Consider the following 20144-nt stretch of genomic DNA (forward strand, 5'->3'; position numbering starts at 1 on the left):
ATTGATTCCAGTCCAGGCATGCAGCAGGGGGGTCGTCAGCATGTCACTAGTCCGACACTTTCTGGTCCGACAGTATAATAGTCCGAATCTATAAAATAAATTGTTGACGTCAAATACAAAACTGAACGGTTGTCGTCTGAAAAATGCACAAAGATGGCGGAAAAAATTCAAGAAAATAATCAAAAATCACCATCAATAAACGACTTTTGCAGCCTGTCAAAGTGCATCATAAATGAAGAAAACGCACTAAAAGATACCCTACAATGCAGGAAGTGCCACCGTTTAGTCCATTATCTTTGTACAGAACTGCCACTTTACCAGATCCAGATATGCTTGTCATACAAATCAAGAAGTTTCCAGTGTCAAAACTGTACCAAAATCGCGCCACAGGTAATGGAAAGGTATAATTCAAATGAAACATCAAAAATTGAAGGATTCAAAAACGAAATCAAAGCCTGTGAGAATATAATGAAAAGGCAGGACGAAGAAATAAACCATTTGAAAGCACAAGACGTAGCAATAAGCAAAAAGCTCGTCCCAAAAAATCTGAAAAATGGCAAAAAATGAAGTTTTCAAAATGTCAAAAAATTTTATTTAGACATAAAGAATATCATTTCATGAGCAATATGTGAAAAAATCAGAGCAGGAACATGCTCCATTGAAAAGTTATGACCAGATTCCCGATTTCCAGGCTAAAATCCCTGGAAAGCTCACAAAAATTAAGATTTTTACAAAATGAGCATATTACTTGTACTTGATGCATCCGTTAGGTGAAGTATACAAAGTCTTTTCTCCATTTTTCACGATCGGACATGGCTGTAACGAGGTCTTTGCCACTGAGTCCAGTGTCATCTTCAAGGATTTGTCGCAGGGTGATGTTCGGTCTACCAACACGTCGATCTTCTTCGGGGGTCCAGGTGAGCAATTTTCCAGCAGGTTCATTATGTCTGATTATGTATGAACATAATGAGCATATAAAGGCTACAAAGTAGTTTACCTTACCAAATGTTTTTAAATATTGATAATTTTGAAGTTACTGAAGAAATTAAATCATTTCAGATGTCCAATGGAGTTTTTTTGGGGTCTAAAATTCTGTTGCGCCGTGACGGAAAATCATAATTTCTAAATAAAATTGAACAAAGCAGAATTTTTTCAGTTTTTAAATGTTTACAATATTAGACTTATAGGACTGTTGAGAATCACTAAAAGAATTCACTCTAAAACACCAAGGTAATTTTTTAGTGTACTTTAAAGTTTGCGTTGCGCCGTGACGGAAAATCCAGGTTGGCGTTTTAAAATTATCTTTTCTCCAAAACTTGTTCATCAATCAACTTGATGTTTATATATGACATGTTCAAACAAGTCATCTGGTAATATTTAGCTGCTAAAATTTAATTTTAGACTTAGTCATACCTTAGAAATAGACAAGGGAAAAATACTAACAGATTTTTTTTCGAAAATGTTTCATTCTCATTTTTTTCCAAAAAGGTCCATATTTTTTAAACAGTGCTAATTTTTCAGTATATGATTTTTGATCTTCGAAAATACATGCCTTGGGAAATATTTAATAATTGTTTTGATGGCAATATGTTGAAATTCGATGAGAATAATACATTATTCATATTTGTGATTTTCATTGTTTCATCAAATTTTAAGCCAAAATGGGCCATTTATTGACCTTTCAAGAACCAATATCTTTCCAACACATTCACAAAACCCCATGATGTTATATATCATTGAAAGCGAAATTTTTAATAGATTCTGAATATCTAATTTTTAAAATCCACAATTTTGTTGGGTGAGAGCTATAGTGCTTTAAGTAGTTTTTTCAACAGCTGGGACGAGCTTTTTGCTTATTGCTACGTCAATGTTATGGTCAACGAAATGAAAGAAACTATGGACACCAGAATAACCACGCTTGAAAAGAAGATTGAAAGCATCATCGAAAAGAAAGAAGAGAAAAGACCACCAATGAGCTACGCTAAAATCACATCCAAACACATCGAGAAAAACATTGGAGATGCGATTCGAAAAGAAAAACAGGAGGAGCGGCTGATTCGATCTACAGCACGCAACCTAATTTTTCATGGGATTGATGAATCGACAGATGAAACTGAAGAAGAAACAAAAATCGAGGACGAAGAATTTATCCATGATAAAATTATTGGTCAGCGGCTCCATCTGAGGAATATAAAGATTACCGAGACGCAGCGGATCAGGAAATTTACGAAAGAAAGAGAAGATAAAGCGAGATACCGACCAATTAAAGTCACATTTACGAACGAAGAGGACAAGAACACAGTGTTGCAAGCAATAACAAAAGAAAAACGCTTTCCTTACCGAGTGACAGAGGATTTGACCAAAAATGAAAGACAAATAATCAAAGAATGGTGTAAGGAAGCCGAAAAAATGAATGCTAAAATCAAGGAAGACAACACAAAATGGAAAGTCCGGGGGAGCCCGCGAAAAAAACTCTATTTAAAAAAGATCATTGTAAAAAGTACGAACGGTTTATAGAGGCCCATGTGTCTTCACGGTGGCCTGCAAACCTGTAAAGCTTTATTATTATTATTAAATTTACAATCTAGAAGTCTTTTTTTTCGACGTCACTTTTGTTCAAAAACAAAAGATTTTAGAGTGTCGAATATTGAATAAGGGTTTTTCACTGAGATAGCAAAAAGAATGCACCTTTTTGCACGTTCAGAATTATGCTATGAAGAGTTGTAAATCACAAACTTTAATTCCAGCCCCCCCCCCAAAAAAAAAAGAAGGGTCGTAAAAACAGCTAAATCCAATTTCTTGACTCTTGAAAGCCTAAGCTTCCCAAAATTTAAGAAAAGTCGGGTTTAGCCAAGGGGCCCAAAGTCGGAACTTTCAATTTTTATAAGCACATGGTTGCTTATAAAAGATGTGAATAATACCAAGAAAGGTTGGAATCGCTGATAAACAAAAGATTTTCTTCTCTCTGATGGCTAAGCAAAGAAATATAGTTTCAACCAGCGATTTGGACCCTCCTATTATTCCCAACTCTTAAATAAAAAAGGTGTTGAAATTTGAAGAGGGTGGGGTTTCGACATTATAGGCCACAATCACAAATATAACTTGTGTTCGCATTGTCCGACCGACTCCTAATTTTCCGACTATTTTGAGTTGGAAAGTTGTAAACTTGTTGGAATTTTATCCAATTCCATCCTTCGCTTCACCCACCATCTTTACTTCAATCACACATTTCATTGTTTTACAGAAGAATTAAATTTCAAAACATAACCAAGATAATATCCGACCCTTTCCTATACCAGTGGATACCCCTAAAACCTACAACAAAAAAAGGTACCCCCTATATCCTGATAGAGAAAACAGTAAGGGCTGAAACTTTTTCTGGTGAGTCTAGGCTACCTATGAATTTCTTCCCTGGCTATGGTATTTTGTAAAAGCTGCTAAGAAAAATTTTATTGCTTTGTGAAAAAATGCAATTTTAGCGATTTACCCCTTAAAACCTACAAAATGGTTTTCTTGAACAACTTTTTATAAAATAGTCCTTTTGGTCTCAAATTTTGAACAGTGATTCACTGAAAAGTTACTAACGCTAAAATTAGATCATTGGTAAATATTTTCAAAACTGTACGTTAAAATCAAATTACACCTTAAAACCTACACTAATACACCTTAAAACCTGTCCTACTTCAAAACGATCTTGATAGAATATATAAATGGACGGATGACAACAATATGAAGCTAAGCTAAATGATATAAAATTTGAACTCTTGCGCTATGGAAAGAACCATGAGATCAAGACTCAAACAAGCTATACATCACCGTCTGGTGTTGAGATTGAAAACAATGATGTTGTGAAAGACATTTCAGAAGCAAATTACTGCAGTAATCGAAAAGGCTAAAAACTTAACATCTTGGATCCTGAGAACTTTTTCTTCACGATCTTTAAATTGTATGATCGTACTATATAAATCATTGGTGATACCAATATTAGAATATTGCTCCGTTCTGTGGAGCCCAAATGCAGTTGGTCTCATTCAGAGACTTGAAGATATTCAAAAGTCCTTCTTATGAAAGATAAATGGCACCCCAAACAATTATTGGGAGTGTCTAAAACAGACAAAAATTTACTCACTTCAAAGGCGAAGAGAACGCTATAGAAGAATGTATGTCTTGAAGGTGATGGAAAAGATTGTACCTACTGTAAATGGTATCAAAACCACTGAAAACCCCCGGCTGGGCCGGATGTGTACACTGTCAATTCCAAAGAACCAAACATCAAAATTTAGAGACAGCACACTTGCAGTGCAAGGTGCAAAACATTTTAATGCTATGCCAAAGAGCATCAGAAACCTCAAAAATATTTCTATCGATAAATTCAAAAGAGCCCTGGACACACACCTTAAGTCTATCCCAGATGAACCCCAGATCCATGGATATACTGGGTGCAGGAGAGCTAATTCAAATTCAATAATTGACATGAAAAATATCTGCTGAGATTATTTTTCTCTCGACAGATTGATCACACGGAGGCGTGGTTCACCAAGAACCTTACCTGAAGCAGGATGCTCAAACAACTACACAAGTAACACAAGTAAGTAACCTACAAACATTGATCCCTTGCTCACAACTTACTGAAACTGTAAAATTGCAATTCAGGTGCTGAACCGTGATTCAATTGATCAAATACTTGCTAGAAATCCATTCCCAAAACAATATTTTGTATTTTTCAGGATTCCATACCCATAATGCAATTGCGCCTGTTTAGTGGAGGAGTAGCACTATACATTAGAAACGACATAAGTTCAACCTTTAAACCAGTGTTGCAGTATTCAAACGGTGTGAATGAACTGCTAATTGTTCACTCCAAGAAATTAAACATGTTGATATCTGTTATTTATCGACAACCAGATGACTCATCTCACGGTCATCCATCAAGATTGAGCTTCAGGATTTAATTTTTTTGTTCATTCTTTTTTAATTGTATAGAGGATGCTTTAATTTGAATTTTGAGCTATCATACATTAGGTTTGAAAAGGTAGTTCGAAAATTATTTTAAAAAAACTGACTTTTTTTTAATGTCGAAATTTCAAAAAATCATCAAAAACAGCGAGCAAACTTTTCTCTTGACACTTATCTTCTTTGCACATAAAAATACCAAAAAATGCAACTGTGTTCATCAAAACTTGTTATGGAATTTGAGAATATGGTAAAACAAGCTATTCCCATGTAGGATAATATTTTTGAAAAAGCTGAAAAAAAGTTTTGGAAATCTCCAAGAGTGGTTTTGATGTTATGTGTGTGGTATGTGAGAAAAACTTTTAAAAAATAAATCACCATTCCTCGACTAGTTGCTCAAAGAACTTGGGTCTGTATTGAGTTTGCTTGTTTTGGGAATGTTCATGACGTGCAAATAAGATGGAGAAACTGTTGCGGGGAAATATAAATAAGAAAAGAAAGAATAAAAAAAAACAATAAAATTGTGTTTTTTTACATTTTGTCTTATTTATAGCGTGATTGCTGTTTTTAATGATTTTTTGAAATTTCGACATGGAAAAAAACGGGACAAGCTGGAGTTTTTACAAGCTCTTATTTGATTTGGTTGGTCGTTAACCAGTAATAAAACAATTTTGTTACTTTTTCTAAAGAACTCGTCATCTCTATCACTTCAAATGACCAATTAGTGAAGTATCTTGTAAAAACTCCGGCTCATCCCAAAAAAACTCAGTTTTTTTAAAATAACTTTCAAACTACTTTTTCAAATTTAATATATGATAGCTCAAAATTTAAGTTAAAGCATCCTCTATACGATAAAAAAAAGAATGAACAAAAAATTTAAATCCTGAAGCTCACAATATGTCGACATACCTGTATACTTTTTTTTGGTGCACCCGGTAGAAGAGAATAACATTTTTAATGACTCCCAACATGGCTTTCGACAAGGTAGATCTTGTTTGAGTCAACTCCTTGAACATTATGATACAATTACTATCATACCTTGAGAGAGGTATTAATGTCGACACAATCTATTTGGACTTCAGTAAGGAATTCGACAAAGTTGATCATGCAATTTTGCTACATAAATTGTCTCAGCTCGGGATCAAAGGAAAGCTATTGCGATGGATTGAATCGTTTTTGAAAGGCAGAAAACAATCTGTTGTTTTAAATGGCTTCAAATCCGTCAGTGTCCCTGTCATACCAGGAAAACCTCAAGGAACAGTACTTGGGCCAATTTTGTTTCTTCTGATGATTTCTGATATTGATGATAATTTATCAGGTATTCAATCCTTGCAAGCTTTGCTGACGATACTAGAATGCTTAAAGAAATCCAAGGAATAATTGACACGTTCAAGTTGCAACATGATCTCAACATAGTTTATGATTGGACTGAGAACAATAACATGAAACTAAATAGTTGTAAATTCGAACATTTAAAATACGGTAAAGATACTGAATCAAAAAGTTTATCAACCTATTTCACTAACAACAAAACTGTAATTGAAAACAAAAACTCTGTCAAAGATCTTGGAGTGTGGATGAGTAGTGACTGCTCATTTACAGATCACATCAATAAAATGATAGCAAAAGCTAAGGACATTTCTTGTTGAGAACATTCGACAACAGAAGCAGTGATATTATGATAACGTTATGGAAATTCTTAGTTTTCCCTCACCTCGACTACTGTTCTCAGCTTTGGTCACCAAACAGCATCCACCAAATTGAACAGATTGAATCCGTACAAAAGAACTTCTTCAATAAAATCAAAGGCCTTAGTGCTTTCGATTATTGGGAACAATTGAGAATTTTGAAAATATATTCTCTGCAAAGGAGGAGGGAGAGATACAGAATTATTTATATTTTGTCGATACTAGAGGGTATAGTACAAAATTTCAGCCACACTGAAGGAAACAGCACTGTAAAAGGTGGTGTCTCGTCTTCAACTACAAGCCGTCATGGTCGAAAATGCCAACTACGAACAATCGAACAAAGTAGCTTTCGCAAATTTATTTGTGAGAGCTTAGCTGTACAGGGTCCAAAACTCTTCAACAGTATTCCCTCTGACATACGAAATATCACTGGCTGTTCAAAAGATTCATTCAAGGGCCTATTTGTTTCATCACTATTTTTACTATATTTACTGTAAGTGCCTCAATTCCTGATTCTTTCTGTCTAAAGTTGTTGCATTTCTTGTAAAATAATGTGCTCTCAGTACTATTTCCTTTAAAAAATAAACCAGTAAAAAATGCAAGTACCACAGTCTTTCCAAGCAGTTGAATTTTCTTGATTTGTTCATTGCATCTGTAGTAAATTTTGCACGCATAATATAGCGCCAATGTTTTTTCGGCCTCGTATTGGCTTAATGACGTCATATCGTCACGGCATAAATTATGTAAAAAATGGTAGCTTAAAATGTAAACAAACTAAAAACGAAAGTTGTTGACCTTCTTCTTGCCTTTGCGATTTTCCAATTTTTGGTGTTCTTGGTTATCTTGATTGATTGCTGCCTTTGGTTTTTAAATGGCGTCTAGACAAGAATTAATTCACCTATTGACCTTTGTTATGGACGACAATGATGAGGAGGAAATGGCAGCGTTATTATTACAGTCCAACAATTCAAGTATGAATGAGCTCGAGGCAATGAGCCATGTATTGGCGGTCGCAACAACCACTCGAACTAGATTTGAGAGACCAGAAAACTTTGTCCTGTTACAAGTACCACGGTACAACGACTTTCAATTCAGGATGCTTTTTCGTATGGGTCGTAGTACGTTCGAAAAACTTCTGCTTCAAATAGGGACAGACCCTGTATTTATTCAAAATAATCCTGGAGGTATGTTCAATTTAGTAATACCGTACTTTTCTGACAATTAAGCAAACTTGCCCTCTCAGCTGGTACCATGCATACATTAAGGTAGGGAGTTCCTGGTGGAAAGAACTAGGAAACATCTGAAATATCTTCAATTTTAGAAAAGAAAAGATCAACTATAAACGAAAACTTTCCTATTTCATTTTTTAGGACGGCCAATGACAACATTACACATACAGATTAATTTTCTGGTTCTTATAAAAAAGAGTGTATGTACCTGTTTAATCGAGGCATCTTTGATGTTTCTCTTTCTTGACTTCAAATTGGTCTTCTTGTCCGTCGTGTTATCCAGTGTCTAAAGAGAAAGCGTAATTGTAAGTTTTCATGGATTCCCGCTCTTCTTAAAATTTCTGATAAAAAAATTAAAAAAAATTTCATGGCAAGGATTTTTTTAGGAGCTATAACTTAAAAATACAATCACATAAAAAAGCCTTAAAATGAAAAAAATCACTATTCATTACTAAAAAAAAACAGCGAATCACTAGATCTTAAAACTTGCCTCTGCCTGCTTATTCTTTGGTGTCGACTTTTTTGGAGGTTTGAATTTTGGCTTAGTTTTGCTTTTGATGTCTTTGATGTTGTGTTCTTCTTCAGTAAACGGTTGAACATATTTTTTTGGGAAAATTAACTTCGGAACTCTTGGTTCTTCAATTGCTGTAGCATCAATTGTTTGACAACAAAATTCTGACAATGTTTTAAAACTCATTATTCTTAATTCAATATTTATTTATTCTACCACCACGCAAAGCGACTTCACAATCCGATGCAACTTCTCACCACTTGCCCCACCACAAAGTATTTATTTTTTTTCTCGCATAAATTATCCAAACCATATTTGTTTACATTATTAACGTCACGTGACCCTTGTTGCGAAGTTGAAGGTATGGTTTTACTTCCCAACTTATAATTCACGGACATTCTTCTGAAAATCTTGAGTAGTAAGCCCGACCACAATACCAAGATGGTAGACAACAGAAACTTGCTATATTTACTATCATTTTCAAAGTTTTCATGGTATGTTGCATGCATTTTTGGCAGTAGCAGTTACAGCATTTATAGTAAGTGAAACAAATAGGCCCCAAGAAACGACTCGATATATTCTGTGCTCTATACCCGACGGACCTCACACTACGTCGCGACAAACAAGATTGGCTGAATCAAATGCTCTTTTCGATCAAATTACACGTGTTGGGCTCAACGAGCTGGACAGATGAATATCATCAAATCAAACTGAAGTATACTGAAGTAAGTATTTGTCAAAAAACGGCTTTGAAGGGTGAAAACCTTTATTCACTTCATTTTTGATGTATGATATTAATGTTTTTCCAAATCCATCAAATATGTGATATTTTGGTATGCAATATGACCATGTTTTGAGAAAGTCGAATTTCAGACTTAATTAGCCACTACCATAAATGAGCTTTGAAATAGAACTTTGAGGAATGATTTTTTTGTACCTACCATAGCATAAGTATGGGTACCTAAAAAGTATAGGTTTTATGACCTTAAATTCATTTGTGTAATCTCTAGGTCCAAAAAAACATGATTTTTTGAAGGGATTTTTGATAAAATCTTCAATAATTTTGAATTTTACGACACTTTACGATAATTGAATTAAAAATTGTAAAAAAGTGAATTATACAATATTTTTACCTACTCTACCTACTACATACCTACTTTGTAGGTTTTAAGGGGTATCCATTGATAGGAGTCGTTATCTCTCTAGTCATAAAAACAGAGATACTGTATTTAAAAAAAAGAAGGCCGTATCATGAAATCCAAGGACTGTGTTAATGGACTGTCTACATGAACACAGAAAGCAGTGGGTCGTTTTTTTTCAATTTCCAATAGATTTGATTTCTACCCAACTCATTTTTCCGACTCTCCTTACGCTGACCGACTGACCAACTATTTTTTTTGCCTAAAAACAACGCGCGAACACAAGTTATTTGTAATTGTGGCCTTAGACCAACCTATGGTAATCGATCAATCAATAAGCAATTTAGCCTCCCTTTTAATCCTGATTATCAATTTTCTATTCCATTATCAGAATCAATTGATAGCCAATCCATTGTCTGGTTATCAATTAGTCATTGATTGGAAATATTATCGATTGTATCGAGTGGAAGAGACTGGTTTTATCTTGATTTTCACAGTATTTTGTGAAATTCTAGTATTACAATCACAATATGCCTGAATTGATTTGATTTCCTTTCAAGGTCTGTTTTAGGCTAAAAAATAAAAAATGAATTTATTTTACCTATTATATACCTTTAAAACTTTTTTTTATTATCTAATATCAAAAAGTTTGACAAACTGATGACAAAGAGGAAATTCATCAAAGAAAGAACTGTCAGGCTAGCCATAAAGCTCTAAAAACAGCATCTAATAGCGTGAAAACCAGAATACATGATTCTTTGATGGAAATCAAAACTATAAAGTGCACTTACAAATATCAATATGTCAGATCTAACAAATTGATAATGGCACTGTCATCATTGACAGTCAAACAAAGGATTTTCTGTCAAGAACCTTGTAAACATTCCAACAACTTCCATCAAAATGATCTGCTGGCTCTAAGCCCCAATATCAAGATGATGTTGCTTAAGAAGATGAAATATTGTGTCAAGATGTGGATAATTGGTAAGATCATTTTTTATTTGTTGTTTTTTTTCTTAAATTTTTGAGTGTTTTTAACAGACCTTTTGCTATTTGCGATGTCATGTTGAATAATTAAAGACTCCAACATTAAAACAATGACACACTAATTTATAATTAGTTAGTGTATTCTAAATTATTTTTTCTTCATATTGTTTTTGTTTTGATACAGGAGTCAGCTTAAGTTTTTAATGTGTTCACTATTCATTCCTGATTTGTAAAAGGTCTGTTATACAATTGCCTTAAAAAAGTGAACGTGTGTTACATAGAATGCAGAGGGGTACAGCCCCCAGCATTTCCAGGGGGGCTGAGGAAATAGCTCCCTTTTAAAAACGTTAGCCCCCACCTTCAAAAAGCAAAATATGGCAGAAATCTTTTAGGGAGGTACACATTCTATGTGTTAGCATGTGTTTTGCTCATTTTAATGCTGAAGGCGTCAGATCGCCCTTCTTGGCATCCCTCAAGAAAAAGTTTCTCCTTTTGGTACCCACTCCAATTAACAAAGGAGATTTGAGCTCAGATTTGAGCCACATCATCAATGAAGCTCAAAATCTTAATTAATTGTAAATAAGAACAATTTAAGAATGAGACTGAGCCTGAAATTGTGAATTTGAAACAAATCAAGAGTCAAAGTAGTAAAACCAGGTATGAAGCCTAGAATACCTCAACAGAAATAAGAACAGGATAAGAACAATTTGGGGTTCAAAGTGCTATAATACTAAAAACAACCGAGCCTCAGCAAAAAGATTTACTGGGTTTTATAGAAAAAAGGGTATTTCAACCTCATACACGTTTCTATTAGAATATCAGGGTGAGATTTCGGAGTTGAACAATAGGCCTATTGTTTAGAACAATAGAAGAATAAGAATAATGCTCACCCTCAGCCAAAGTGCACTATTCTTATAAAAAAACCCTGTAATTCAAATTTTCAATTCAATTTTCAATGAGACACACGTTTTTTTCAATATAACAACAATAAATATAACAATTGCATGGACATATAGTTTTGGAGAAATTTTAAGAACATTTTAAGACTTTGTAGAATCTTGAACATACTATTTTCTTGGATAAAGATTAGACCAAAATAGTCCTATAATGCTGAAAATAAGAACGCTTTAAGAACATCTTTAGGCTTATATCCCAAAATGCTAAGAACACTTATAAAGGCTTCAAAAAAATTCGATATTCTTCTAAAAAGAGTTTAATATTATATGGAAACTAGTGGAAAGTTTATTTTTCTGAAGAAAAAGTTAAATTTAACCAGTACAAATAGTTTTATCTATAACTATATTCTTATAGTCAAGTCAAATTAAAAACTATTTGAAAATGTGAATTTTTTAAATCGCGATTTATTTATGTGATAATACATTTAATGAAAAAAAAATATTATAGGAAAAGAAAAAATTATTAATATTTGTGAAAAATATGAGAAGAATAAACATAAAAAACGCCGATAGGGAAGTATCAATTAACGAAATTGGAGTGATTTTGATGAGTGATTGATTGATTTTTAAAAATCAATAACACCCTAATTTTAAAATAGGGTTTTTTAATGTAAACTGCTAAAAATGAAATTATCAAAAAATTAAAATTTAGCATGATAATAAAAAATCTGAATAACCACATGAATTTTACTGATTTTCATGAGCTTGGCTCCCAAACCTATCTGGGATTGAATGCATTTGTTTTCTCAGGGAACACTACAGTAGCCATTTTATGTAATTTCACTTTCGAGATTTGTTGAAGCAATTTGAAATTACCCCATAGTTTCGACTCGCAAAATCGAGGGCGGTGATATTCTGTCCTCAGTCATTTAATCTAACCGTCTCTCCGAAAAACGTAGATACATAATCTTGCCATTTCTTCGAACGTTGAATAGGAAATACTACTTCAATCCGGCATTTGTATGAAAACCACGCGGGTCTCACAACTTATGTCGGAAACAAGTGGTTTTGTATCCATCGTAGGCGATTTGTCTCTAGCTTTTGGGTGCATAGTATAATGGAGGAAATACACCATCAACCATATATCTCGTTGATACAAATAGAGCTACAATGTTTAAGTTAAATGTAACATCGATTCGAGGCTTAAAAAAGAACAACTGAGACTGAGAGAGGGTTTATCTAACAAATCCTGCATTACTAAAAATAGGCATAAAATTTGTCTATTCTTATATAAAGAACGGTGTCTTCCAGGAACAATTTTGCATAGAATTGCTTGGTTGTGAGATTAATTTAGCGGATTTGGGTGTCATCTACGAAATTATGTCCCAATCGAAATTTGGAAAGGTCTCTTATCTGCAATATAATAAAAGCTCAAAAAATCTCAAGTAAACTATTTTTTTGTTGTTTGCTGGCATCAAAGAAGCGCTAATAATGCGTATTTCAACAACCAGTATGATTGATTTGACAGTAAAAAAAGCACGAAATTGTGAAAATATTATATCAATGATCTCAACTGCGAAATTTAATCCCCGAGAAAGCTTATCCCATATACCTTATTACAGAAATATTACTAGGCAACTATTTAACGGCCTTGAAAGTTGCACGATCTGAAATCAACACGAATCTTTCTGCTTTTTCAAGGAAACTGGCTAGTTTTAAATTATAAAGGGGATTTTTATTAACACGAAATTTTTCAATTTGTTTTAATAAAAAGACTAGTAATGCTCGTGTAATAAAAAAAAGAGCTGTTGAAAGAGAGCTTCTCACAAAATCTTGCTTTTAATATGGAGCTCGAAGAGACCTGATACCTGGTGTGTGTGTTTCTCCATATCGAAAAGAAACCTCATAAAATGATGATTTTTTAATTATAATATTTTTGAAACACAGAATAATTCGTCTAAGGCGAGGATATAAATTGATTTGACTTTATTTTTGATTTAGAAATTAAGCTGAAGATGATATTGAAGAATCTCGTGTTATACTGGTTTTTACTTCTGGGGAACCAGGGGGGGGGGGTCGGTAGTAAAATCTCAGACATAATGATGTTCACTACGGTGGTGGTGTGACGAAAAATTGAAAAAAAAAAATTACTACCCAGGGTAGTTTAAATACTAAAATGGGTCTTATCTATGTGTTAAATGTTGAAAAAATTTTACTACCTGGGTAGTAAAAACTGGTAAAATTAGCAAATTTTAGCTATGTTTGTAATTCTTTTAATTTTTTGGATGACTTTTCTGTAAAAATCTGAAAATTTTTATAATTTGAAAAGATTTTCTGTTGGAAAGTTGTTTGCTACAAACGCGAATTTTTCGAGAATTTTTTGTCAATATTAAAAAAACTTTAATTCTAAGAGCAAAACATTAATTTTTGCACTAAGTGAAAAATGGGTCACAGAAATAATCATTTTTTAGCTTTTTTTGTAAAATCAGTCCGAAAAGCAACCAAAAAATTGTCTCAAAAACTTTTACTACCAGGGTAGTAAAATACCTCTTCCAAGAGTCTGGTTGATAATTTGTGACTTACTAACTAGCATTTCAAATAAATTATAGTGGAGTCTCTTTAACTTGAACCTCTATAACTCGAATGTCTCCTTAACTCCAATAAGTTTTTTGGTCCCTTCATTGGACAATGCCTTATAAAACTTACTCCATATCTCGAAATATCCTTAACTTGAACAAATTTGTATTCCCCGTGCATGTTCGTTCGAGTTATGGAGACTCCATTGTATAATGAATTTTTGCTAAGAGAAAAGGGAATTTAATCCCAAAGAAAAATTTATTTATCAATTATTTTTTGGTACTTTAGCTGTTGACCCCGTAACTAATTATACACGAAAAATTAAAGTTGAAATTAGAATTCTTTGTTTCACGCAACTTTTCGTTACCTTCTTCAATCAAAAATTTGATACCTTATTGGTCCATTTTACGCCGGCCCTTATTACGCCACAGCCTGTTTTTGGGCTTACGCCAATTACGGCCGTAAATAACGCCAAAATTTGTTAGAATGGCTATCTATGCTTCAATTTACAATAAAATATCATTTTTCATTAGTAAACTGTTGAAAATTTCATTGAAAATCACAGATTTCTGCGAAGTTTTAGATATGGAGTAAAACAATGGATAATTTTTGTCTTCGAATCATACCTAAAATCCTTTAAATTGAGAAATAATGATAAAAAATTAACGCCACTTTTAAGTACGATTTGCAAAATTTTGGCCCTTTTTACACCGGCCCTTATTACGCCAAGAGCCTAAAAATAACGTCAATAAGGGCCAGCGTAAAAAGGGCCGATAAGGTACTAAAAATTCGTTTCAAGTTTACAAAAATATATTTTGCACTGTAAAGTCTTCATCAAAATAATTGAAGTCATTTCAGTCTTTGGTGTCGTGGAGTTTGAGGGTAAACTTATTTACATGCCGATATTTGGAAATTATTTCATTCCTTGAATTTAACTAATTATACATAAATTAAATTTACTAAGTGATCCCATACTCGCCTTTGTTTAGGGGTGGAGGTGGAAACGACGAGATATACAATCATGGACAAAAATTGTGAGACAAGGGTAGAATATAAGCTTCGAAACCTTAATCCGATTGCGTAAGCTTTCAACGTGATTCTAAAAAGATTTTAAATCTCTATTTATTTTCGTCAAAGAAAAAAAATTCCCATGGAGCTATAAGTAGCCGTAAAAAAAGGGTTTTGTTTTCTTTGCTTTAATTAATTAATTTTAGTGTTGAAAAATCAGGAAATATTTTTTTTTCAAGCTATTAATTTATAAAATATTGAACCCTTGTTAAATTTTTCAAAACATGAAAACTCACTTCTTTTTTATCCGTTATCAGTACTTTGCTGGCGCGCTGGGAGTATTTTTCTAACGGTATGTTCAAAATAGGATTTGTAAATTTTGGCACCAACACAATCTACCCCTCCTTATTTGCTCTATTTATTTTCAGTTCTTCCGCTTTTTCTTTCAAATGTTTTCAATTTCAATTTCAATTTCCTTCAAGATTGAAGGTTTCGATTAGAAGGTAATTGTTGACAGTGGTGGATTTAAGAGGGGGGGGCTCAAAATGAATGAAGGAGGGTGTTTATTTTAACCATACTTCTTCATAAGGAATCGAAGACTCTCTAGCATAATTTTTGAACACCCTCAGATGCGCCATTGATTGTAATACAGTATATATGTTTTCACCTTTACGTGTTTTCCGGGTTAAAGAATGAAGTGGAGATGGTGAGGTCTCAGACTCATAGAAATAAATAAACATGGATGTCAAAAGCTGAAACTAAACTTGTTCAACTTTCAGACGAGTCTCTGTAACTCGAACTTGAACAAGCTTTTTCGAGTATGGAGACATTTGATTATTATCAAGTTCTTTTTCTATAATTCAAACGTAAAGGTGGAAAAAAATGATTTGCTTTTGGAAAAAAAAATAAAACTTAACACATTTGCTCGGACTTTATTTTTTTTTGATAAAATTATATTTATGGATAGCTCTAGATACTATCCTAATGTAGCTCCTAAATTTCACAGTGAGAGCCGTGTCTCTAAGGATATCAACTCATTTTACAAATTGATCAAAATTCTAGAAACTAGGAAAGTCAAATTTCGTAACAAGCGCCATCCTCTTATAATTGCCGCTTCTGGAATCGAGAAATCAAATAAACGCAATGGCGCTTATTGTGGAAAGATATGGTCCCAGCTGGCACCAGAACGTTGTTTTAACGTCCATTTAACGTTATATGAACGTTAGGAACTTCAGGACGTTGTTTTGACGTTGTTTGCCAGCTGGCACCAGAACGTTGTTTTTAACGTCCATTTAACGTTATATGAATCGTCAGATCTTCTCGTGCTAGGGTTTACATATCCCGTCTAATAACTTTTTATATATACCGGGTATGACAAAAAAAACTGCATTAAAGTCTCTTAACTCGAACCTGTACAAGTCAAATGACTCCTTAACTCAAACAAGTTTTCGCGTTCCTTTAGATAGCAATAGCTTATAAACCTTACTCCTTAACTCGAACAAACTTTTGGTCCCCGTGTGTGTTCGAGTTATGGAGATTTCATAAAGGAACTTTATCTAAATAAAGATTTTACATTTTTTTATTCCTTTTAGCGTTTTTCAAATGGCTATTGTGGTCAAATTGTTGTTGATGGTTTTGTTGGTTAGAAACTGTGAAGGTAAGATAATTTTTCGTCTTGAAATTAATCCCTGTTCGTTCGCTCATCTTGTCAAGTCTTGAGAGAGAGAGTGAAAATAGTACAGTACAGTCTTCATAATCTGAACCTCTTTAACCCTTGGACTGTCTCCTTAATTAGAACTTGCTTGCTGGTCCGTTCAGTTAAATGTTTTATGAACCTTATACTCCTTAACTCGATATTTCAGCAAATTTATGTTTCTAATGCGTGTTTGAGTAAATGGAAAACGTTGCTGTATTGCAGTTAGATTTTCTTAACTTCAACACGAAGGGGGTTTGGTAACCATATAAATCAAAGGGAATTCCAGTCATGAAGAAAAGAGACAAGGAACATAGAACTATTATCAAACAAGGATGAGCATCTTTCGGGATCTGTGATACGGAGGTTTGATTCGTGTCGAGTCGGCTATACAGTTGACACTCGTTAATTCGATCTTCAAGGGGTTCAATAGACCAAAAATTTTCTGCAAATTAGAAAAATAATAATTTAAACCACTTTCCAGCTGAGTCGACCAAATTACAAAAAGATTCGAATAATAGAAGTCTCGAATTAGAAAGACTAGACTAAAGTAAGCTGTTGAAAAAGTCGCTAATTTTAGTGTGTACGTGTCTTTTAGCGAGGGGTAAATCACTTGAAAAAAGGTTTACGATACTTTTGACTTTTTGAATTTTCACTTGACTTTTTCCCGACAAAAACGCCCACCACCCTCGGGCGTCCAAATTTTTCACCCAAATCTTTCCAAAACGCCCACCGCCCATAAATGTTGCTCCACCATCCGCCCATTCAAGAAACTTTTTGACTTTTTCAAGACTTGTTTTTACTTTTCCTTGACTTCTTTGACTTTTTTGACTTTTTTTTGACTTTTTGCAAAAATGTACGATATAATTTCGAGTGATTTACCCCTTTTTAGTCTTTTAGTATTCGGTTATTACTGACAATAACCTACTACTTTATACTTTCGTTTTAGGTTCGGTCAACGAATTATTCTATCCTTTTGGTGACCAATGGAACGATACAACGCTGGTTGGAGCCAGTTTTTATAATACTTTTTATTCCGTGATGCAATTACATGTCCCGTTCCGAAGCTCAAATAGACTCTTTGTAAGTCTTTTTTAACCATTGCAGTGCCGTAGCAACTGGGGGGGGGGGCAAGGGGGGCTATGCCCCCCACCATTGAGTTTCAAGCCCGAAGGGCTAGAGGTCAATCTCTAACCTTTCTCAGGCAAGAAAAATTGAAGCCTTAAAATTTTTTTTGCAAAATGAATCTAGCAATTCCTTTGTTTTCGAGTGATATATTTTTCGAAATTAAGCGGTAAATTTTAGTTTCAATCTGTCATTTGTGTAAAAACCGGGCGGGTCGCTCAAGGCCGCGCAACTTTGGTAGGATTTGTTGGCTTCAAATCCTACCAAAGAGATTGACCTCTAGCCCTTCGGGCTTGAAACTCAATGCCCCCACCCCCCAATATTTTTTTTCAAAATGGTTATTTTGCAAAATGCAAAGTTTTTCTTTTTTAATTTGTCATAATTGTCTTTTAAGTGCATGTTTTGAGTGCATTTTCAAGCAATCTAGAGCTCAAATTTTCAAAATTTCCCCCCTCGGGCCAAACCATGGTTGGCCCTCGCGGTGTCACTAAACTTCAGCCCCCTCAATATGAAAATGCTTCCTACGGCACTGCATTGATCTCTAATACTCCTTCCTCGAAATGCATTAACTTCGTTCTCAAAGACTTGCTCCTACGATACTTCAACGCCCTCAGACATAATCAATAGCAAGTTTATGTATTTGCGCTTTTGAGGACGGTAAAGTGACTGAAGCGATTTGGAATAACCCGCAGTTCTTCCCCGCAAAATCGAGGACGTCTCAGCCCCGTTCGAACTTTTTTCCCTTAGTGGGGATAAAAATTCCAATTGAAATCCCAATGGGATAGAAATTCTATTGTACCAAAATCCAGTTGGGATAATATTGGAGTGCATTTTAACATTGAATTTTGAGTGGGGATGAAATCAAAGTCAGTTTCCCAGTGGAGCTAAAATTCCAGGGTATTTTACCAACGGGGCGAAGTTTTTGACAAATTCTCCAGTGGGAGTTTGGTCCCAGTGGGTCTGTGACACAAGGGTGTTCTAACGAGAGTTATAGCTTAGCTTGTAATGCAAAAGAATATGATATCTGCGATTCTAAATCATCCCTCGCTTATGGAAGGGGCTACTTGTTCTGAAAGTTTTAGCTATGCAAACTTCAACACTTTTCGTCTGTCGATCGTCTACAAATTATCTATAAACCCTAAACTCCTCAAAACGAATGGGTCGAGTTTAATGCGGCCCGATGGTCCCAGACTCCTTACAATGGTTAATTGGTGTTTATAATTAAACTCTGGTTAAGGAGTTTCTTAAAATCAGTATTTTTCAGTTGTAATTGTGCGTAATTGTAATTTGATAGTCGATTTCCCGATCTTTCCGGATTGATTTCCCGATTTGGTTTGTGTTTGTGCTCGCATTTACTAGGATATACTCTTTTAAATTTTATGTTAGATATATTAAGAAAAGCTGACCACGATAAAGATGTTTGCATAATGGTTCGCTATTCAAAAATGACAATAACCGGAGTTTGCAGCCGTCATTACGGCTGTTTTATTGTCTCTTTACGCTGTCTACCTTTTTTTAGATTTACGATAGTGGTTATGTTTCAACGGACCTCCAGACAAAAGAAAATCCTACAGTTAATCACGGAATATTTCTCTACAGTGGCTTTTTCAGTTCGAAAGTTGGCAGTGTCTCACATCGACAAACACGAAATGAGGTATACGGTATATTGACAAAGCATTGGTCTCATTTGTTTGAATGACAAATTCAAGTATAAACGCTCTTTTACGAGAACATCCAAAAATGTTTGAAGCTTTTTGAGTTGTAAACTTAAAAATGTCTTATTTCACGATTTTGTTAGTATTTCTGTGCGAGAGTCCACAGAGCTTCAAAATATTCTTAACTTGCTCTTAATAGGTTGTCTATCGCAGCCTTATATGGAGGGGGGGTTTCTAGGGGTTCGAAATACCGCTTTCCCGTCAAAATTTTTGCTGAATAACGGAATCCCGAAAATTGAAAAAAATAACACCGTCACAACGGTTTGTACAGGTTCAAATACCGGCATAATGACAAAAAACAAGGCCAAATACCGTCACCTACTGATTTTGAAATACCGTTTTCCCATCTTTATTTTCGTCAAATCCCGTAATACCGTACTAAAAAAGGGCCAATCCCGTCACACCGTAAAAGTGCAAACCCCCTTATATTTTTATGTGTTTTTTTTTCATAAAAAAGCGTGTTGAATCCGTTGTTCTTTCTGTCAATTATCTCTAGCCAGTTGTCAATAAAATGATTGAAGATGACCTTCGAAGATATAAAGATCATAAAGAACCGAATATGAAAGATTTCGTTCCTAAAAACACTATCATTATCACTTACTACCAAACTTACAGGTTGGTCT

General features: G+C 34.2%; 1 protein-coding gene across 3 annotated transcripts in view; it reads left to right on the forward strand.

Moving 5' to 3' along the window:
• The first annotated feature begins 8868 nt into the window (after positions 1–8868).
• LOC136802371 (uncharacterized) overlaps positions 8869–20144 on the forward strand; it is a 37421-nt gene continuing 26145 nt past the window's right edge. For 2 of the 3 annotated variants that reach the window (XM_067059100.1, XM_067059102.1), the window contains exons 1-6: positions 8869–9106; positions 10169–10504; positions 16581–16645; positions 17631–17764; positions 19326–19460; positions 20018–20136. In XM_067059100.1, the coding sequence (XP_066915201.1) occupies positions 16591–16645; positions 17631–17764; positions 19326–19460; positions 20018–20136 (443 nt within the window). In that variant the 5' untranslated portion in view covers positions 8869–9106; positions 10169–10504; positions 16581–16590. The remainder of the gene's footprint in view (positions 9107–10168; positions 10505–16580; positions 16646–17630; positions 17765–19325; positions 19461–20017; positions 20137–20144) is intronic. The other variant, XM_067059101.1, reaches the window with a different exon arrangement.

This window comes from Clytia hemisphaerica, unplaced genomic scaffold (genome assembly GCF_902728285.1).
Source record: "Clytia hemisphaerica strain Z4C2 unplaced genomic scaffold, Clytia hemisphaerica genome assembly, whole genome shotgun sequence".
NCBI classification, from domain to species: Eukaryota; Metazoa; Cnidaria; class Hydrozoa; order Leptothecata; family Clytiidae; genus Clytia; species Clytia hemisphaerica.